Here is a 21613-nt window from a genome sequence, read left to right on the forward strand (position 1 = left end):
TGCTTTAAAGCTTATCACAAGCGCAAAAGACACGTACAAATGCAGAGGTGCACGTTTGTTAAGGTTACGGATTTCAGTATTTTTTGTCTCAACTATCTTAAACTATCTTAAACGTTGAGATGAATGCACACACTGGGAACGGGATGGGATATAGCTAGAGAGTAGTAGAGATAAAAGAGATGCGTCACTTCAAAAGCAAGCAAGACAGCGGAACCCCACAACTGAGTTAGAGGGTTTACTCACTTTATAATTCCGTACACAAATGGATGGTAACTGCCAATCTAATAAGGTCCATACATATGTCTATAGATACAAATATATCTGCATCATTATCTCTTAAGACACACACTATTTGTATCAAAATAGCTTTGATGAGTCTTTAGTCTGTGCAATGTTAGTGAGTTGAGAGTTCCTTCTATCTGTAATTTTTACACCACACATCTCAATCTCTCATGCGCGCGCATATATATATATATATATGAATTATTCTATGCGTACACACTTAAAGTGTGAACTTAAAAAAAAAATACAAACATATGTTTAAATAATTGATTTCGAAGACGTGGGACTCAAAGTGGTGGCTCCACTAATCATTTAACTCATACGTACCCTTAAAAATTGGTTTGCATTTTATATAATTTAGCATAGGAGAATATGTAAGCGCATAATGTATATAAAAGAATTCTCACAAACGCACCAACCATGTACACTAATTTTACATACTTGAAATGTAATGGCGGTAATAAATCACAACAAAAATGGTGACTATACATTTATTATGTGAGAATTCCTCTATATATATATATATATATATATATATGTATGCATTTTTGCGTGTTTTGTAATCTTTGTTCCTATCAATTTGTTTGCATGTAGAATTGATATTTTTCACAAATGCGCACCATTTATTATATAAAATTGTAAAAAGGTCAACTATATATCCAAGGAAATATTGAAAAAGCAAATAAGTTGCTTTCAGTTTCAGTGGGGACTTTGAATGGAAGACGTAAATAATCTATGGAGTAAAGATGATATATGCCAGTTTAGTTTTTACGCTACCAATCAATTGATAAACGTTGGTCGTTTTCATGATATTTAATTTAGAATTGATGGGCAAAATATCCACCAAAACAATTCATGAATAATCATATTTTCATTTCTGAATATAAACACAAGTAGAAAAAATTACTTGCGTACGAGCTTGCCAAGCAAGGAAGGTCAAGCAAGCCACCAACGAAAGATGGTTCGATTGACAATCGATTGAATTAGACATATGTATACCTAAGGTTTGATTCCAGTGTAAAACATATTTCTTAACAATGAACAGTATTTCAAACAAACATAAAAGCCAAATTGGGCGAACCATGGAATTTCTTGGGCCAACTAGAGGGAAATCCTGGGTCTGAATTGTGTGTTTATACTTTATTGGGCCTTTTACTGGACGGCCAGGCCGGCGCATAGGCCCATTCTATTTAGTATCCTACTAGTAAGTAGTAATACTGCGCTTGCAAAATCCGGAATTCAGAGAACGACATCGTTTTTGAAGTTGTGACCGCCATCTCTCGATTTGCAATTTGGTTGCAGGGAACAGGGATCGTTTCGCTCCCTTTAACCCTTTTTCCCGAATTGATAGAAAATCTAGACTGAATTTGGATTCAAAATTTCGGTACCTGAAATCCTAAACACAGATTGGGAGGGATCAACATTAGGAATTCTTCAGATACGATCATGGAACACAGTTCGGTGACGGAATTCATTAGAAAGGAAGTTCCCGATTGGGACGACGAAGTGATGACCACTGCCCGGTTCAAGGCCTTTAGCGGGCAGAGATCTGACTGGGAACTCAAATTTCGGTTTTGGAGGGATTTGATCCTCAGAATCGCTCGACATCTTGGTGTCTTCATCATTCGACCTCGCCAGGTAGTTTCTTTGGCTTATATAGGAAGCAAGTACTGATAGGCTTTTGCGCTCAAGTTGATTGAGTGATCGATCACTTGTTATAATGTAGGTAAAGGAAGAGTGGTTTAATAGAGGAGGACTTACCCCTTTATGTATCGATCTTGTGCTGGTGAGCTCATTTGCAACTTCGTCAGTTTTCGAGGATTTATCTGTTAAGCTTATATGTAGAAGCGTTTTTTCGAAATCAAGTCATTGATTTTATGCATATATGCTTGTAATCAAGTGCAGTCTATGTGAACTCGAAATATTAGTTGTTTCTGGTTTTGTCATTGGCTTTAGTTTTTCATTTTTCCTTTGTTTAATCACTCTGCCAGTCTTTAATGTATAATGAAGGTGATCTTGTACGAAGTGTGGATCTTGTGGATCCAAGGAGTGGACTGCTCTCTCATTTGTTTGTGAAAGTAAGAAATTTGACGTTTAGATCCGCTGCTCCTGACATCATGCTTGAAGATCATGTCATTCTTACAACGCTACTGAAGGTATACCATTTGAAATAGCCTCATATTCTGTATTGGTTTAATTATGATTGACATTTGGTTTGGGGAAAAGAAGAAAACTGGACTTCTTTTTTGTTCTCATTGAAGTTGAGGACAAGAAAATAAGCATTGATATATATCTGCATCATATCATGTGGTTAATATCTTAACCCTTTGGTTCTGTGTTTGTAGTCCCAGTACAATCTGTCAAGTTACTTCAAATGACTTCTGTTCTTGTTTCAAGATAGTGACATAATATATGGTTAATATGAAAACAATTGTATAAGAATTGATTTTCTTCTTATCCAGGAAAAAGCTGGCAAAGTTCTCAAGCTTTTATCTGACGCTCATTGGACATCGTCATGCATTATTACACTGAAGAAGTTTGAAGGCTTGTGTGATGGACCAATTCCGGCATCTGCAGTCTTGAGTTACTTGTCTGGATGTGGGACAGGACGGTACCTCTCAACTAGTAAGAAGGAATTTATTGAGGTGTATACATTTTTTCCTGTGTTTGACATCATTACCATGCTGTACATTCTCTCCCTTATATTCATTTTCTGTGTCAAATTTGAAAAGAAATGGGGGAATCTTAACCAAGGCGTTGAACTCCTACAAAACAAGACTGTCTTGTTATATTGTGAAAATCAGATTGAGCTTGGAACCAGCTTGAGATTTCTTGTGTTAGTTCAGTAACACAAAGTATTATTTGCATTATTAGACAAATTGATGGAGAGTTGCAAACAATAGTTTGACTGCATGATAAAGCCCTTTTCTGTCAGTGACTTTAGTGCCAATATGGCATGGACGACATAGTCTTGTCCTCAAAAAGATTAGAAGGATGATATTTTTTGCCATGTATTACCCAAAAAATTTCACATATTCTGCATGCTTATGTGTCTAATCAAGTTACTAGCTTTACGAAGATACCTGCCAAACTATTTTTTTTAACTCGACTCGACAAGGAATTATTTCAATTTAGCTTTACATTTGACAGTTCCTTTATGTGAGCCCTTTAAAATCTGGATCAAGGTGGTAATAAGATTGTCAATTTACAGGGCGTAAAAGTTTCTCTTACGCAAGCTGCAGTCTCTGGAATAACGAGTTTAGATTGCGATGTGCTGCACCTAATTTGGACGACCGAAAAACTCCAGCAGCAACTTGACATAATTGATCGGCGTTATGAAATGTAAGTATTTTTTGTTCTTTTACATGCGTCATATGCTGAACTTTGTTGCTTGAGGATTTGTTTTATTACTTTACAAAAGTAATGTGGGATAATGATACTACGTATAAAAGGTTAAAGCGAGGTCCTGGTTGTGATCTTTGTCCATTGTGAATTCTTCTTTACCAGACTTTTCACGTGATCCTCATTTTGGTTTTTATCATTGATTTATCTTTGGGGATTTCTAGAATGCCAGATCGCTGAAAAATGGGGTCATCTTCTTTGTTATTCATATTCATGGACAGTTAGAACGACACTTTCATAATGTATGGACTCTATTGTAATGCTGCTCATTGAATAAATATGCTTGTCTGATGGGCTGAATTTAATTCCATTTACAGGTCAAGAAAATCAGCATTAGCTTCTTTGAGCTCTGGGAATAAGAAATTAGCCCTCAGGCATGCAAGGGAGTTGAAGTTAGCCACAGAGAGCAGAGAAAAATGCTCCTCACTTTTGAACAGAGTGGAGGAAGTCCTTAACGTTATTGCAGATGCTGAATCCACAAAGAAGGTATTTTAGGATTAAACAGAATCAGAGACTCGTGTCTTCTGTATTTCTAAATATGCTCGGTGGTAAATGAGGAAAATAAAATTATTGAACCGGTTGCCATTCGTTGATCAATGAAGCCATTGCTTGGCGAAACTTAATTTGCCTGCTGATCCAATTACAGGTATCCGAAGCCATCCAAATTGGAGCACGTGCAATGAAGGAAAATAAGATAACTGTTGAGGACGTTCAACTCTGTTTAGAAGAACTAGAGGAAGGAATTGGTAATCTCAAGGAAGTTGAAAAGGCTATGGGTACTCTCTCTGCCCCTTTTCTTTCTTACTCTAATAGTCCGCAATATATGTGGTGAATGCCTAATGGACAAAAGATGGTAAAATTTGTGCATGTTGTTTTTGTACTCTCAATTATAACTTTGAATGATTGCAGAATTAACTCCATCGGTTACTGACATTGAGAATGAAGATATTGAAGAAGAGTTCAAGAAGCTGGAATTGGAAATCAAAGATGAGAAACTTTCAATCCTTGGGATCGGAGTTGGTCAGGCAGCACCAGAAAAGGCTTCTTCAGAATCCGCTGAATTGTTAGCTGATACTTTGTCAAATCTAAAGCTTGGGGATGGATCAGCCAAGAATCCAGGACCTCCAGATTCGGTAGCGCCAGGTAGAACTGAAAAATCGAAGAATCCAATGCCTGAAGCTGCATAAATGGTAATTCCTACTCAATCTCAGAATCTCAGTACATAATAAAATTTTCTCACGTCTGTGATCTGTTGTACTGAAATGTTCCACCATCTCACTACTTGTTGGCGCATGTATCATGTAAGTTGTTTTCACGTTATATGTAAGCTTGTAACTCAAATGTGTATATACTTACGGAACTGTAATAGACATTGATGATTTCTATTAAGAATCATCTCTCTTTCAATAGCACAGTTCAGATTCTTTGACACGGCAATTTCGCATCTGATGAGAGGTTTTGGAGAATCAAACGAAAGTAGTGTAGATATGAGGAGTGTTTTTATGTAATAGGTTCATGTAAATAATCTCTTTGACCATACGTAGATTCTTTGAGACTGCCACTCCTCTTGGAACATGTAATCTGTCTATGTAGAAATTTGGGGAGAGGGAACTTATGGTTAAACAGAGAACCCTATGACTACATGGGCCTTAATCAGGCCTTAAATCGAACCCTGACATTACATGGGCCTTAAACAGAGCTCCCATCCGTTGATATGATATGGCCTACGCTTGAAACTTGTTTAGGGCCTGATTTCAATGGGCTTTGATAGCAGTCCCAGAAGGAACCATAATACCCTATCAAGTAATCGACTAAAAAGAAATGAGTGGAGTTGGGAGAAGCTCCAATTTTTAGTTACAATTCTCTCCCCAAATCATGTTAAATAGTGATTTTATTTGTTTGAAAATGACATATTAGATTTTAAGAGTTATGAATTAGGTTTTAGATTTTAGGATTTTAAAAAAAAATCAAAATCTATTATATTCCAATATTATAAACATCAAAATAACCAAAAACACATTTTAATTTATGATTTAAGATACTTCTGGGAGAGAATTGTAGCTACAATTGTAGAAAAGAATTAGAGCTCCTCCCATCCTGAGTGGAGTATCCATCAAAGCTCCTATGTCCAAGCCAAAGTTCATCAGCTTTAGCAAACAAGATGTTACACCACCCAATAATTTCGAGGACGGTTGCCTTCAGGAGTGAAGCCATAATATAATATGAGGGGGTCACATGGACGGACACATGATTTTATGTTAATGTGAACAAAGATAAACGGGGTCGAGGACAACGCTCCCATAGTTTTTTAGGTTACTTATTAATTATACCTTTGGAAGTACGAAAAACAACACTAAAAATGAAAATTTATAAAGTTGGATGGTAATAATAATTGTCATATGTTTTCTTGTTTCAACCATTTGAGCATGATTTTTTGCAATAGAGAGTCTAAATTAAAATTCAGAGAGGGTCTTTTCAATAATTCACTATATACTTAGGTCTATTTGAAATTTTTTGACGGACCCCCTCACTAACAAGAGGCTTTGCCATAATTAACGACTTCAACGATGTCAACCTCCAAAAGATAAACCTTAAAGCCTACATTTAAAAGACCAATTCTTGACATAATTCTTCTAATACTACCAATAACATACCAAGACCTTATTTATAATAAACTAATCCTAACTAACTCAATAAGAAAATCATATTAAAATAAGAAACAATTACATAAAATAATAATAACGAGAGGGTTGTAACATTCTTCCATTGTTTCAGAAGAACATTGCCTACAAGGTTTTCTTCAGCTTCAACCCCTGAAAATTTTGCAATATGTAAATCAAAGTATCAGGCTTGAACAATCCAAACTCCTGAAAATTTGACAAATTCCAATTCAAGATCCCGTACCGTACTCATCAATGGTTCAAAAACAAAGATACTATACGCAATTGCTTAAAACACATAATGAGGAGAATTGTTTTGTTTTGCATGAAAAGAATTGGTCGATTGTATCGCAACCACCACTTCTTTGTTGCACAATCTTCAATCAAATCAATCTTGTTTGTTGAATCAATAGTCTTAACAGGCACAAAATTAGTTTTCCAATATTGCGCTGCTTGCAAAACTAGTGTGCTTTTGCAACTCAAATTGATATCTAATTTCGTACTTGAATCTGTATCACTGGATGTGTTTTGGCTGTGACAGGGATGGACCAAGGCATAATCCTTCCCAAACATCATCCGACTGGTTTTCCTTATTGTGTCCCAGTCAGTCTCCGTCGTTCACTCATCATCCATAATCGAACTCATAGAATTCTTGCCAAACCTACGCTTTTGGCAAGCTGATCAGTTCTACTTACAGTCTCCCTCTCCCACATTTTCTACATAATGGAATCGAAGTCATATTTACTTGACAAAAATCCCATCTTCTATACATTTGATACATCTTATGACTTAAGTTGCTAATTCCCCTTTCTCGTATTTTAACTAGCTTGTAATTATATTTTCGTCCATTTCTTATCTCTAATTTTGTTAAATAACTCAATATACTTTATGACATGCTTCTCCTATAATCTTCTTAACTTCTTTTTGTATAATTTGTATATTTCATACTATCATCATCTACACCATTTCCCTCCTAGTCCTAATTAATGTGTACATTTCATACTATCATCATCCAGACCATTTCCTATACCTTTCCCTCCTAGTCCTAATTAATGAGTCTGACGATTATTTCAATTAAAAATCTATTGTCGATTGAAAAAATATATCATATAATACTAATCCTAATATAAAGTGTGTCTATGCGTGTACATTTCACTTTGTAAAACAGTTTCCACTACAAATTTGTAGGAAAGTAAGATTAACCAAATCTGTAATTAAACTTCAGAAAATCTGTAATTAAACCCTTTCTTCCTGGTACGCAATGTCCCTCGTGGAATAGACGTCAAATAAATATTCAGAATTTGATTATAATAGACATATTTCCTTCAACACAATACATTGTTTTCTGATCACTCAAAGCCAAAATTTACCTTTGTCAATAATGGACGGACGTAACTCGATCCATTAATGGCGATCATACAACTTATCAATCTTACAGTTGTGACTGATTCTTTGAATTTGATTGTGACAGAATCCCAAAACAACCCAGATGTTCAAATGGGTTGGTCATAGGAACTGATTGTGTAGAAGAAGAAGAACAAGGCATTCCAAACAAAGGATTAAAAAATGGTGGATGTGGCACTGACATGGATCGAGCCTGCAGCATTGGTGAAGTAGTCAGGAACTGTGGTGGTGGCGGACCCATTGGAGCAAACTGAAGAGGTAATTGTCTCATTCTGCCCATTAACATCATCGAAGGCAAGAAGCAACCCATTGACATTGTCTACACATCAACAGACAAATGTTACTATGACTTGGATATCAATCGCTACACATTACCATCATATGATATGATATGCAGACAAGAAACTAAAATTCCAGTGTGTTTTTTTCCCATTCTAAATGATAAATGTTGAGATGGACGCACAGAGGACATGTGAGACTCACAATTTCATTTCATATACATCGTATGTCCACTGTCCTCTCAACATTTGAGATATCCACTCAACATTTGATATAGCTGGTAGAAAAAACACTAGAATTCTTTTCATTTTCGAGAAATTAAATTCACCTGTAGTTGAAACTGAAGTGTCTTCAAATACTCAATCGCCTCCTCTAGCATTGAAGCTTTGTCCTCCTTGTTGCAGTTCGGTAGTAGATTTTGTAAAGCACGCATCTTCTCGTTGATCTTTTCTCTTCTTCTCTGTTTAATTTGCAACCAATTTAGGGGGGGAAAAAAACTAACATAGAGTTTGTTGATCAAGCATTAAAAAGGATTAGATCCACTCACTCGCTCGGATAAATTATGCGCTTCTGAACTTCGCCTTCTCTTGGAACCTCTACTTGTCCTGCTAGGCATTGATGTTTCTTCCTCCACGTTCTGTGCTACACATGGCCTTTTGTCAAACACATGGAAGACACAAGTAATGAAAAATTAAGAAAGTGACTGTCACAAAATTTACATACATCGCTTAGATGCATAAAACCCTCGGAGTACTCGTCGTAGCTCCTCTTGAGAGAAGACGTTGAATCATATGAAGCTCCAAGCGATCCAGAAGAAAATGTGACCGATGGATCTGTAGATAGTCGAGTGGTGAGACTTCGCTTGCCTTCGTCTCCGTCTCCAAATGCTTTTGATTCCTCGTCAGGTGGTTCGTTGTTTACTGGTATTGTTTGATTCTTGGCAGTGGCAGACACCGATTCTGGTAATTGGACTTGAAAACATTTATCATTCCGTATCAACTCCTCGTGATTTGCAGAATCAAGAGTCCCGAATCTGACCGTGTTAGGGCAAGCTGCTTCGTTTTCAGCGGACGAAGGACGAATTCCCAACACAACCTCAGCAACATCTCCACACCGCCTAATCTACAATTCAATTCAGAATTTCAGATCATCAGATGAAAAGAATTAAAGAAAAAAAATAAACATCGTAAGAAATTTAAGGAGATCTTGATACGATCATCTACTCACATGAAAACTAGATTTAGCAAAATCGCTCCGCATCCTCTTTAATTGGGGTTCGGTTCACTCGTTAAGCATCAAAACCTAGATAGGATGATGAATTAACGCCCAAGGAAATCAATCAAAGGACTTGGATGAATTCCTATTTATAACAGCCCCCGCTCTCGAATTCTCTAGATATCAAGCACTATCAGGCATGTAATAGGGCAAAGAAGTGGTCCAACCCTTTTGCTGTTCCAATACTATTATGAACAAAGATAATCCCACAGATCTCAAACAATACTACTGCCATCGTTATCACTCCGAATGTTTTGAGTGAAAAAAATAGTTGATATGTGGCAGGGGCCCAGGGGCTGCAACTTCCCACGTGTACTGTGGGTCCCATTGTGTGAATATGGGCCTGAACAAAATCCTAAGACCAACGGCTCTGCCGCTGCCAAAAAATAAAGTTCGAGAACCACATGAATATGTGGCATGATAATATTCCCAACAGATATTTCATTTGCTTTCAAGTATGTCTGTCTGAAGCGTCAAATCAATAACTTCGTCGTTGGGACAAAAGAGTGTTCAATTCACGTGCTGCCGCGTGACTGTTCACGTGCCCTTCTCGTTCGCATGTCTGTTTCTGTGATTTCTCTTTCCTTTTTTATATCATCAAAACCCTAAAAACCATCAACATTCACAGAACCAGCAAAAACCAAGCTTCATTGCCAAGGACAGATGGCGACAATTCAAAAGCACCCCCCCCCCCTCCCCCACAAACCAATATAAGGGTGTTTAAGTGCTTCATTGACAAGGACAGAACAGACAATGCAAAAGCCTCAACCCCCCCCCCCCCCCAAAAAAAAAAAAACCCACTAAGGGTGTATAAGTGCTCTTGACTCGGATCCTTTTCGTTTTATTAATTGACCTTAATAATTACACACTAAAAATTGCGTTCTGTTGTTTCAACTTTCAAATAGGTTTTCCATGCATGTAACAGACAGGAAGGTTGACAACGTTTGAATCCTCCGACATACATCCAGAAAACTGAAAACCCTCGTGGTACGATATGAATAGAAAAGACCAAAAAAACACTCGCAAGCACAAGAAATCTACGGCCTCAAATAAAAAACAGGACAATTATGGAGAGCATGTGTCCGAAAACAGACGAAGAAGAGAAGCGGGGAAAGGTGGGGGGAAAGCGTCAAAATAATACTGGATTCCCATGTTCGGTAGGACCCAGTTTGTCACAAATTCTGTACCTACAATTTGGTTCATAGGTTTACTTGATACCATACATATATTTTCTTAGAAGGTCCGACGCGGTTTCAAGTTTCAACAACTCATCTCTGCTACTACGTCTGTTGGGCGACATCGGATAAAAAGAAAAACGACTCAACTCTGCTAGTATCTCTTAGCCCACGCACTAAAAAAAAGGCCTATTAATAGAAAGCATCAATAACGCAGTTGGACACCAAGCAGAAGCAAGAAGTGATATATTCTTAGATGATTACTTCTTGTAGGCAAAATAACCCCATAGGGCATGCTACTTCGTGATCCTAACATTTGAAAAACACAAATTCAGCATTCAATGCAGAGAAAGCTAAATAATCGCAAAGTTCTTCACCTGTTATCCTCGTAGGAAATCTCAAATCATATGAGCCAACACCTTGGACCCAAAAAGGGCCAAAGTTACATACCACTCAAAAGAGTTCCATGCTATCTATAGTTTTATACAATGAATGAGTATATATACCTACTGCGATATAGGGAATGAGCAATTTCATTCTCAATGCAAAGGCTTGAAGGCAATTTCTCAAGATCAATGACCATCACCAGGAAGGCTTAATGCTGAGCTATGTCCTCATCTTTTGTGGTAGCAATTGAAGTCAGCTAAAGTTAAGCTATTCCTCAGGAAAACACTCAACTATAACATGTTTCAACTGGAGCATCTGTTTCCTTGCTGACTGCAATAAAACAACAACATGCATGTCAACTTGTTAAGCTAAATATATAAGCTTCTTATCATCATCTACAAATTTTGGAGCCTGACCTTCTTTCATGAGCACAATTTCAAGACATGAGAATCCGACAAGGGGATAAAACCTGGTGATTTTCTCAATATATATAGTTTTAAAAGCTAATGCATGCGACTAATAGTTGGAACTCACTGTAACACGACTGCAATCTGTGCATATATAAACAATTAAGCATGTATCTTGCACTCTATTGTCCATTGATTGGTAAACCCAGCTTAGATGTAACATGAATACATAATAAATGCTGACGGCATAGCTATGCTGAACATCAATAAAGACAATCAATTAGCAATCTAAAATCATATTATTCACAGGACATAGGCGATTCAGCAACAAAACTTTCACAAAAAAAATAGAAAACTTGCCTTGTGAATGGCTGTGATCCTTCTTTGGGCATCACTGAGCTGGCTCTCAACTGTTGCTCCAACTCGCAGGAGAAGCTTCTGGTTAGAAGCTTCTGTAAACAAAAGAAAAATAAGCAGGAGTTAGCAAAAGAACTTGTCTCCGTCAGCTATACGTATTCAATTTGAAATTTGACAAGGGACATCAATTGAATCGTCTGAGATTATGCATTTACTTAATTAAAGAAATTATTTCAAAAAGTTTAAAGTTCCATACTCTGCTTCTTCATGATTCCCTTCAACTCCATCTGGTTTGCTTCCAGTCCTTCAATCGTGCTTTCACATTCTAGGAGATGCTGACGAACAGCCTCTTGGAAATTTTCTTGCTTAGACTTCAGTTCTTCTTGTTGCTCTGCATGAATATTTAATAAAATAGCAAAATTTTCAACTTTCAACCAAGTGAAGTTTCATGTCAACACTAAACCTTTCTAATCTACTGATAGTCTTAAATTATTTAATGAATTCTAAGTTAGATCTATAATGTTTAAGAACCCTAAAAAATGAAATAGGAGAAACTCATAAGGATTGAGAAACAGGTCCTTATGAGTCCCTAAAAAATGTGTGTAAAAACTAATTTTTCATACATAGAGTGGCAACTACCATTACATATAGCACTGCTGTTGGTTACCAGAAAGACAGTCTCAAAATTTCAGTTGTGCTCTGCCCATAATTATAACATGAATCCTCAAATGCAGTTAGCTCACGATCATAAGGCTCACACCGATAGTTGAGGAATAAGAACGAAAGTGATACTACAGAATTCACAGTGATACTAATACATTCACCTACTATATGACTGTAAACCTACTTCACGTGAATGAGCAAGAGTGTTGTTTTTTTTTTGAATTAAGAAATTGAATTTCCCCCCTTCACTTAGCCTTTACGTTTCAACACAGTATTGCTGCTTGCTTGCAAGGCCATTTCCAAATCCTAGAAATCTCTTCATAGAGTTGGAACTCTCAGGTGCATTCATGTGTCATCGCCTAGTTGCCATGAATGAGATCAATGTCACTAAGTTCACTAATGGAGTAGGGATTCAAAATTTAAAGACTCATTAATTAAAAAAAAAAAAAAGAACATGAGTTTACTGGCTAATAAATACATCTGATCTACATTTACCAAGTTGCTAAAGGAAATAATTAATGCTAGGTCACATTTTTTAAAGAAGCCCTTATTGAGTTAAACATGATGCAAAGAAAAAAAGAAACAACGAAATCTAAATTGAGACCTATATTTTGAAAGCAATAAATTTGGATCATTGCAAAATCTGATTACAAGTTAATACCAGTTTAAACGAATTCTTTACCTTGGAGTTTTATTTCCAGAAGCTTTCTTTTTGATTTGCTAAGGCTTGTCAGCTTGTCCCTGGAATAACAAGATCAAACTAAGAAGCCTTACACAAAATAGGGAAACCTGCCAGCTTGGAATACCTACACATCTGTTTGAATTTGTAATTCAATATTTTGTAACTGCTGATGTACTTCCTCAGAAACAGACATCAAAATTTCCTTGGATTTCTTTCTCGTTGCTGACTGTATTTTTCTTTTAATGTTTTCCAGAGCCAAACCAAATAGCTTAACTACCCTGAAAATTGTGGAGCCATACAAAATTTCAAGAACTAGAATGTCTAGATAGCTAAACAATTTGAACTCCATAAGAAGTCTCCAAATTATAACTTTTAGCATCAGAGAAAGAAACCTTGCCAATTCGTCCTCTTGTTTCACTTCTAAAGCCTCCTGGATCCATTCACTGTCTCCAATATCTGCACATTTTATGAAGATACACATGATGTAGACATGTAACAGTATGTACTGGTTATATAGGGTCTTTCTTTTGAAGAGGGAGATGTGAGACAGAAACTATTGGCTCAAAAATCTTTAATGTTTCAAATACATTTAGTTCGGCCAAAGGGGAACGTCAGTTTCTCAACAGTGTGAGTTGGGTATATCCTTCTCTAAGATCTGCTACGACTATTTAAAAGGACAGAAATAAGGAAGAAAATTATTTATAATAAGGTATGCTAGTAAGCAACACCATATTTGCCGCACTGAGGAAATTAATAAAATAACCTAAGCAGAACAATTAGTGGAGGCTGGTCAGAGCTAAATCACTTCAGCTAAAACCTAATAATGAACCTTCTGATAGATGATATTTCATAAAATTACTATTCACGCAAGCAAAGCTTAAATCATCCAAATATCAGCTGATTCTCACAACCAATTGCACTAACACACCTTCCTTAGAGTGATGGAAATTCAAGTTTATAGTTTTCTGACGCTAGATGATCTATGAGGAAAAAAATGAACCAGGAAAAAACGTAAGAAAAAATTTGAACAGTGCTTAATGAGGGCAGGTTAACTCAAACTATCTAACATAAATACACAACAGTTGACTCTAGAAGGCAAAAAGTGTTACATTTTCTGTAAAAGCTATTGCGATTTGATAACTATATGAATGCACCGTTAAGTAATTTATGAGACACTAAGTTAATAATTTTTATATTTTCTTCTTATAGCTTCGAATATGAAAGAGAGATTCCAAAATAAATATAGATATGCTGCCTGTAATATGGTAAAATGCAAAAGATTCATTGATCATAGTCATCCAACCTCTAAGCATCACAGGTGTCGCCCATCGTGCTTTCCAGAATTTATGCAAATCATCGTACACAAAGGAAACAACAATAGCTCGACCATTAAAATTCATTAAAAGTCAATATTTAATATTTATTTGTTATTCATATTTCGCCTACTCTGGATATTACCTCTAGAGGGGCTTTCTTTAGAGCTCTCATAATCCCCCTCTTCAGATGATGATTCATAAAAGCTTTCAACTGCAATTCTTCTTCCTTTGACAGGTGCTTCTTTCCTGGGAGGGGAACGCTCAGTTTCCTCTGCATCATCCTAAATTTCAATAAGGAAGCACAAAGACACAAGGAAAACACTGCAGTCTGGAGGACTCAAAGACATTATATAATCACATTTGAAACAGTTAAGGATACTGATGATTCAGCATCTGCATCTGATTCATAATGACAGAACTTTGAAGTGCGCAAAGTCTGGAAACTCTGGATATTTTCAGCAGTAAACATTTTCTTTGCCAGTACAAGACTGTGAGCACCATTCTCCTCCTGCACAGTTTTTGGTCTTGATACAGGAGAGGAGCTTGAGTTGGGTGTTTTAATTTTAAAAGTTGGACTTAGGAATTCATCCTGTGGATCTGGAATGTTTATTGAAAATGGATGATCAATGTCTTCATGTTGAATTTCATTTACAGGTGCTGGTTTCCTCGGTGGAGGATTGTTAGGTTCCTCTTCATCATCCTAAAGTTCAATAAGGAAAGGCAAAGAAATGAAAAAAAAAAAAATCGTAAAAAAACACTATCTAATCACATTCGAAATGGTCAAGGATACTGATGACTCGACACCTGCATTGGATTCATAGAAATCTGATTTTGAAGTGCGCAAATTCTGGAAGCTACAGATATTTTTCACACTAAACATTTTCTCTGCTAGTGCTGGACTGCGTACACCCTTCTCCATCTGCACAGTTTGTGCTGGACTTTGGAATTCATCTTGTGGATCTGGAATGTTTATTGAAATGGGATGACCAGTGTCTTCTTGTTGAACCCCATTTTCTGGTACTACACGGCTGTGGATATCAACCTGTGAACCAATTTTGTTTGTTTCTCTCTCATTCTCAGCAGGGAAACCATCTCCCGTATTACAAAGTGGAGATGGTCTTTCAGACTCCCTTGGAATCTCATCTATGTGAAATTTGTTGGGGAAGTATATCTTGCGTGGCTCAATTTTGGAACTTCTCTTCTGATACATTTTCAGAGAAGCTGAGGAGCCACCATTGACGACTCCATCTATTTTGTGAGACCACCCTCTCTTGGAAGAGAATGAGTTCTTCTCCTGATGTTTCTGCCTGTGTACAGAGGATGGATCACCCTTAGTTTTGAGATGTCGCACTTTGGTTGTTTTTCGGGTCAAAGAACAAGTAACTGGTCTTTTGATAGTCAGATCAGCAATTTCAGAATCAGTTTCTATTGAATCTGAGTTCTGCTTAGGCTTGCCAGATGTCTCGCTCTTTCTATCAACAACTCTCTTAACAAATGTATCACCATTTTGATCAAAGATTTGCTTTTGCTTTAAATTATTCCCATCTACCTTATTAATCTGAGAAGGCTGACGCTTAGGTGAAGAAACAGTTCCTAATATCTGACAAAGCTTCATTCTCAATGTTTCAGTTCTCCCAATCTCTACTTTGTCTGTATTCCCCTCAACCACTCGTTCATCCGACACAGTTACATTATGAGCAGTGGCAAATGTAAATTCCTCCACCCTCTGTGAGCCACCATCCCTTTCTCCTGTGCTTTGATAAGTGCCACCATTAAACTTTTTTCCCTTGCCATCATGAGAATGTGCCATCGAGGTTTGATTTGTGAAAAAATTAACTGAGTAATTCACCGGTGCATCCTTTGCTGCATTTAGTTTCCTCTGCTTCCCCTTAGTAGCTACTGAAGTTGAAGATCTGCCATGTGCAACCGTCTCTGGTTGAGGGGACTTTTCATTAAAAGATCTAGTGCTTACCCAGGGCGAACCTGGTTGTTCTGGAGCTCCAATTTGCTTCCTTTTAAAAGCATCTCGCATTCCTTCTGTTCTATTTCTTCCTTCTGAATTATTTTCTTCACTTGGCTTCATTCTTTCTGCATTTGGCTCCTCCACAACCTCATCTTTATTTGAAACTCCAGATCTTCTCCTTGCCGTATGGTCTACCATCATTCCAATTGAAATCTTTCTAGATTGGCTGGATGGATGATAACAACTACCAAGACTTCGACAGTCACTCATTCGATCCTGAAATACATCGTGACAAATTACACAATGCCTTTCAAAGATTGAAGTGTCAGCGTTTTTACTATAACCTTTAATTCAATCCAAAAACAAATAGATAGTGAAAACCAACTTCTTCTTCTCAATATGAAATTAATGTCCTTAAACCAAGACTCAGATGGCCCTAAGCTGTTTCGATCCTACCAAAGTAAAAAATGCTATGGAAAGCGAGACTGATTATTTAAAAGAATGACTTGAAAGGTAGCCACCACAAATTGAAGGACATTGTTGGTAACTTGGAGATCACTATTTTCTACTGAAGAAATATGTTCTTATTCTTAAAACATTAAACATTAAACATTAAACATAAACTATAGTAATTCATTTTGGATACTCGAAAAAGCATATTCTTCAAAACATAAGGCAGCAAAAGAAAACTGAGTGCAAATAAGATAACTATAATGCAAAAAATATACGCAAAAGTTTGCAGTGAAAAGTAAAATACAAGCATACATCAAAATCAATGTATGCAAGGAAGATACCTCTTGTTGGCAATAAACAAAACTGAAAATTTATGTGCTGCAGAGATAATACTAAATAAACAGAACAGAATGATAGAGGCATGTATATAGATGGTTAAACTAAGGAAACCAGAACAAGAACTATGTTCAAACACTTACACTCCAAAGTAAAATCTTAGTGCTAGCATTTGTTACTTACATCATGTGAATTTTTAACCACGTCAACCTCCATTGGCATAATTTTGGGTAGGAAGGATGACAATTGGCACTGCTTACAGCTGCACCCTAAAGAATAACCAATGTTAAAATTCATAACCAAATGGGGAAAGAAATGTGTCCAGTTCTCAGTTCTCTTGTGAAACAATAACATACACCAATCAAATAAAATAAAATTAAACATAAGAGTTTTATAATTCAGGACTCAAGGAAAACAAACTCCCCAACACATGTCAGATTTATGCGCATGTTTGGCTTAGCTCTGGGAATTTCAAAATCCAGAAAACAACAGCAAGCATGAGAGTGGAATCTTCCTCTTCTATTCTAATTCTCACTTGTCTCACCAGTCACCATCTAAACGTAACAAAAAGAACTATCAAACGAAAAAAGGCAATCCAAACGAAAGAACTCAAAAACAGGAAAGAAACAATGTCTACAACAACAAGGCATTGCAGAAGAAATTATCAGAAAACGAAGAACGAGTACAATATGAAGACCCCCTGTTTTAGTACCCGAATTTCTTATCGAAACTGTACTTTCCAACGAAAAATATCGTGAAATTTTGTAAATATGAAACGATTCATTAAAAATCCGAATAGGATGCATATACTAGGGTTATAACCTCACAGTATCAGCAATCATGGAACACAAATCTCTGAAAAGGTGAATTCGAAACAGCATAGCTCATGCAACATCACAAAAAATTAAGATCCAACACGCGAAATGGAAAACAAACCCTCTCAGAAAAACGAGAAACAAGCGTCCGAAATCAAACGATTTTCATCATAGAAACAGTGAGGGTTAAGCGCGATAAGCCGATCACTTACGGTAAATGCAAAACCGTTACGGAAGTGCTTCACTGTCAACCCTGTACGTTTCTTCAAAACAAAGACTCGTAGAGAACTCTGTGTTCCGCGGAAGAAGAGGAGAAGAATTTGAATTTTTGGTTAGCTTCGCAGAGACGAATCAAGGCGGGAATAAAATTGCGATGTTTGAGGCTTTGTGCCAGCTCGAAACGGCTTACTGGTTCTAATTTACGTACGGTGCGCATTGCGCACACTCCGAAATACGGATAGACTATTTTGACCCTTCGATTTTCTTTTTAATCTTTTCAAAAAATTCCGAGAAATTCGTTTCGTTGTTATGAGGGAGCTTGGGGAAATAAATCCAGGACCTTCTACTCATGGACTCATGGCTCGTGGGCCTTGAGAAAAGATAAGCCCAAAACTTAATCAAGCCCGCCAATCATTGGATAGTGAAGGAAGGAGCAAATTGGAAATCCCGGATGCGTGTCGTGGTCATTGACTGGAGAGATTCTAGAAGGAGCAAATTGGAAATTCAAGGATGAAGTGGCGTCATTGACTAATGAAGAAAGTAACTTCCCGTAAATGGATCATCCCCTCCCCGTCCCCGTTGATTGAATTGACTAATGAGTAGCGTGGCAGCTAAAATGCCCCTTAATTCCTTTAATATATATCTTCAACGCCCTTTCAAGGCAAATACTATTACTTCAACTTTCTCACCTACATCTATTTTGTCCAAATTTTTTCTTTCAATTACGAGGAATTCTAGATTTTACGTTATTTGAAATATCTTTGGTTAATTGAATTTTAAGACTGTAAAAGTTTACCGATAAAATTGAATCGAATACTCAACCGATCGGTTGGTCGATTACGATTAAATTTATGTCAAAAAATATAAAATAACGATTGTTTTCACACTGTTGAATATATATATATTGGAATGATTAAAAAAAATGAAAATTATGCATGTGTAACGCGAGTTTTGGCTAGTCAAAAGGGTAAGGGCTACATAGTGGCAACCCACTTCTCCTTTGGTCCATATATTTCTTTGGGGGTAGGTAGAGTCATACTCATCCATTTCCTTTTCCACACATATAGCCAAAAGACACCCACTAGGATTCAATCCAAACAAGAAAGTAATAAAGAGAGGGAAGCCTCTAAAGTCTTCGAGCTTGAAAACGAATATATAACATGTATGTCATACGTGTGCATGCATGTGAACACATCAACGTCCTTAGGTTTAGGGTCTAGGTCGTCCCCTATTCAAAGCCCCTAAAAAGGGATTGGGCCATCCAAATAATTGGTCCCACCATAAACGTGACTTAATGAGAAAAGAATAAACAAAGTCTTCACTTGAAAGCTAATCCGGAAGGCAAGGGAAAAGCATTTGTGTGTCGGTTTCCTTCACACAGATAAGATGTATAAGGATAATCTTAATTAGCACGTAACCCTAAACCTAATATTCAAAAGAGCCTTAAATCAAAAGTGTCTTTTACTTCGTTTTTGTCTCCACTCCAGAGAGAGAGAGAAAAAAAGGCTTGCAGTTCGAGACTACGAGATATATATATATATATATAATTCTTACCTGCACACCAATTTTATGCATTCGAAATTCAATGATTACAATAAACCATAAAAATGGGGGCCACGCATTTGCTTTGGGACCTATCACATATATGATTAAAAAACAAGTACATAAAATGGGTACGCATGTGAAAATTCGTATATATATCCAACAATAATGACAAAATTGCACCTTATCTTTGTAGAAAAGCATGCATGCCTTTTATCTTCTTTTGATAGATAATGTGAACTGATATCTTCCGGCTTGACGATTAGGTATAGAAAAATTGTCTGTTCTTCTTGATCCGGTTAAGTATCCCAATCGTTAATTTCACATTTCAAATCATTATAAATAAATACCTAAACCCTTGACCTTGACCTTCTGGGTTAGCTAAGTAAGTAAGTCTACAAAAAAACGTACCTGTTCTCAGTTCAATTAGGTGTATAGGTGTATGAAATAAATAAGTACCTAATTTGAGTAGTATTTCGCAAGTAATAAAAGAAAAATTGAAGCGAGTAGAAAATGAAAGTATGTTTGGCGACTTTGTAAAGGCATGCACGTCATACCAGCTCAAGTTGACCTAAACAAGGCTGGGGATTAATTAGTCTCTCTCGATATATATATATATATATATATATATATATATATGTATGTATGTATGTATGTAGGTAGTAATTGTTGGGAAAATATGGGAAATAGATGGCTTTGAGGAGTAAAGTATCACTTTTTTTAGGTGATATTTACCCCACTACAATAGTTTGTTATTGGGTTAATGACAAATCAGTCTCAAGATACAACAAAGCCTTGAAAACTTACCATCAGTAAAACTCAAAGTTTTTCAAATGAACTTCTTATTTTGCTGAAAGTTTTCCAAATGAACCTCTTAATTCTTATTGTGTTGCAGAGAAATAGAGATTGAAAAAAAGGTAAAGAAAATAGTTTCTTAATATCAGTATTTATAAACAACCAAGAGACATGTTGATTCAATAGTTAAGAAACTAAAAAACATGTCTCTTCATTCCAATTTGTCTGAAAGAGAGTAATTTTATTCAACAAACATATTTTTTTATGTCTCCAAAAAATTGAATAAAATATAATTTCGAAAATTATAAAAACTGATATTAAATTTATGCACATGCACATGCACATGCAAATGCCTAGTGCCAAGTCTTTGATACAGTATATTATATATATTCAAAGATTTGGTATTCCCTCCATTCTTTCTCTCTAGCATGTATTTAAGTATATATTTTTGATTCAACTCCTTATAAAGTGTTAAAATCCTCATCCATTTTCAATGTGGGACTTTTGTTTCTCTTACTAGTTTTAACTATCAACTAATATTACAATCTACATCAACAGTAATTAAGTTGTGGTCATTACTCCATTAATAATTTAGGGTTTGGGGAGGCTTAATTGACGAAAGAGAGAAGATAAAGCAAACCTTACACGGGAAAAAGCTTGGTCTTTCTGGACCCATTGAAGGGTTAACTGGCTAAGTCAGCTTGACCAGGCTGGCTAGCTAGCTGTGCCAACCCAGAGTTTGAGCGCCGCTATCTTTTACTTGACTCCAACTAGTCATTTTTTGTCCATTTTTAAGGGAGGAGTGCAGACTAAATATCCAATAATTTATACATTTTTAAAAAATCGATCTTATTAAAAAAGTAAGCATACTTGACTTGTGAACATCCAATTAAGTTTTGTTTTTATAGTCAGAAGTAAAGACAAGCTGATTATTCTCAATGCTTTTATTATATATTAAGCAAATTAAGAGAGGGACCTTCCACAACTTGACCACTTGATTGACCAACTTGACCACTTGAACTGGGGTTTTCTGTGCCCTAAAAAAATCGGTGGTTGATTAAAATGATATATATATATATAGGTGCAGCTTTTAATTTAACCATTTATTTGTTCCTATCTTAATTATATGTTGAAATTAGTGATGGTTGTAGCTACATATTGGGTTTTGACCAATTTACCCTATTGTCAGGTAGGCAATTCC

General features: G+C 36.3%; 3 protein-coding genes across 7 annotated transcripts; 1 reads left to right on the forward strand and 2 right to left on the reverse strand.

Annotated features, from left to right (window-relative positions):
* The first annotated feature begins 1521 nt into the window (after positions 1–1521).
* On the forward strand, positions 1522–5115 carry LOC119983364 (charged multivesicular body protein 7-like). 2 transcript variants are annotated; one of them, XM_038827046.1, is made up of 8 exons: positions 1522–1920; positions 2009–2068; positions 2274–2438; positions 2745–2927; positions 3494–3624; positions 4002–4170; positions 4331–4460; positions 4594–5115. In XM_038827046.1, the coding sequence occupies exons 1-8, from the start codon at positions 1729–1731 to the stop codon at positions 4869–4871; spliced, it is 1308 nt and encodes a 435-aa protein (XP_038682974.1). In that variant the 5' UTR covers positions 1522–1728; the 3' UTR covers positions 4872–5115. The 2 variants fall into 2 exon arrangements, with proteins under 2 accessions (XP_038682974.1, XP_038682975.1); XM_038827047.1 differs by having other exon boundaries at positions 1780–1920; positions 2293–2438.
* Positions 5116–6254: 1139 nt separating this feature from the next.
* Positions 6255–9522, reverse strand: LOC119983818 (transcription factor PIF3-like). 3 transcript variants are annotated; one of them, XM_038827549.1, is made up of 6 exons: positions 9255–9520; positions 8751–9149; positions 8575–8664; positions 8356–8487; positions 7931–8067; positions 6255–6497 (listed from the first exon to the last, which is right to left on the reverse strand). In XM_038827549.1, exons 1-6 carry the CDS (start codon positions 9285–9287, stop codon positions 6491–6493), a joined length of 798 nt encoding a protein of 265 aa, XP_038683477.1. In that variant the 5' UTR covers positions 9288–9520; the 3' UTR covers positions 6255–6490. The 3 variants fall into 3 exon arrangements, with proteins under 3 accessions (XP_038683477.1, XP_038683476.1, XP_038683475.1); XM_038827548.1 differs by lacking the exon at positions 6255–6497 and having other exon boundaries at positions 7627–8067; positions 8751–9144; positions 9255–9522; XM_038827547.1 differs by lacking the exon at positions 6255–6497 and having other exon boundaries at positions 7627–8067; positions 9255–9519.
* Positions 9523–10792: 1270 nt separating this feature from the next.
* On the reverse strand, positions 10793–18240 carry LOC119983757 (meiosis-specific protein ASY3-like). 2 transcript variants are annotated; one of them, XM_038827485.1, is made up of 11 exons: positions 18069–18240; positions 17225–17303; positions 15080–16528; positions 14669–14989; positions 14432–14570; positions 13366–13429; positions 13102–13251; positions 12974–13032; positions 11885–12019; positions 11632–11723; positions 10793–11194 (listed from the first exon to the last, which is right to left on the reverse strand). In XM_038827485.1, exons 2-11 carry the CDS (start codon positions 17261–17263, stop codon positions 11132–11134), a joined length of 2511 nt encoding a protein of 836 aa, XP_038683413.1. In that variant the 5' UTR covers positions 17264–17303; positions 18069–18240; the 3' UTR covers positions 10793–11131. The 2 variants fall into 2 exon arrangements, with proteins under 2 accessions (XP_038683413.1, XP_038683412.1); XM_038827484.1 differs by having other exon boundaries at positions 17225–17310.
* Positions 18241–21613: the final 3373 nt, after the last annotated feature.

This window comes from Tripterygium wilfordii, chromosome 18 (assembly GCF_013401445.1).
Source record: "Tripterygium wilfordii isolate XIE 37 chromosome 18, ASM1340144v1, whole genome shotgun sequence".
In the NCBI taxonomy this organism is placed as follows: domain Eukaryota; kingdom Viridiplantae; phylum Streptophyta; class Magnoliopsida; order Celastrales; family Celastraceae; genus Tripterygium; species Tripterygium wilfordii.

What these genes read in the sequence shown, in the direction of transcription:
- LOC119983757 (XM_038827485.1), bottom strand. Translation starts at nt 17,263, where the DNA reads ATGCCAATGGAGGTTGACGTGGTTAAAAATTCACATGAT. An exon ending in TAAAGAAAGCCCCTCTAGAG is followed by an intron (nt 13,430 to 14,431) that starts GTAATATCCAGA and finishes TAAAATGTGCAG; the next exon opens with ATATTGGAGACAGTGAATGG. An exon ending in TTACAAATTCAAACAGATGT is followed by an intron (nt 13,033 to 13,101) that starts GTAGGTATTCCA and finishes TTGTTATTCCAG; the next exon opens with GGACAAGCTGACAAGCCTTA.
- LOC119983364 (XM_038827046.1), top strand. Translation starts at nt 1,729, where the DNA reads ATGGAACACAGTTCGGTGACGGAATTCATTAGAAAGGAAGTTCCCGAT. An exon ending in TATGTATCGATCTTGTGCTG is followed by an intron (nt 2,069 to 2,273) that starts GTGAGCTCATTT and finishes TCACTCTGCCAG; the next exon opens with TCTTTAATGTATAATGAAGG. An exon ending in ATTGATCGGCGTTATGAAAT is followed by an intron (nt 3,625 to 4,001) that starts GTAAGTATTTTT and finishes TTCCATTTACAG; the next exon opens with GTCAAGAAAATCAGCATTAG.
- LOC119983818 (XM_038827547.1), bottom strand. Translation starts at nt 9,287, where the DNA reads ATGCGGAGCGATTTTGCTAAATCTAGTTTTCAT. An exon ending in TTGCTAAATCTAGTTTTCAT is followed by an intron (nt 9,150 to 9,254) that starts GTGAGTAGATGA and finishes ATTGAATTGTAG; the next exon opens with ATTAGGCGGTGTGGAGATGT. An exon ending in GTTTTATGCATCTAAGCGAT is followed by an intron (nt 8,665 to 8,750) that starts GTATGTAAATTT and finishes TGTGTAGCACAG; the next exon opens with AACGTGGAGGAAGAAACATC.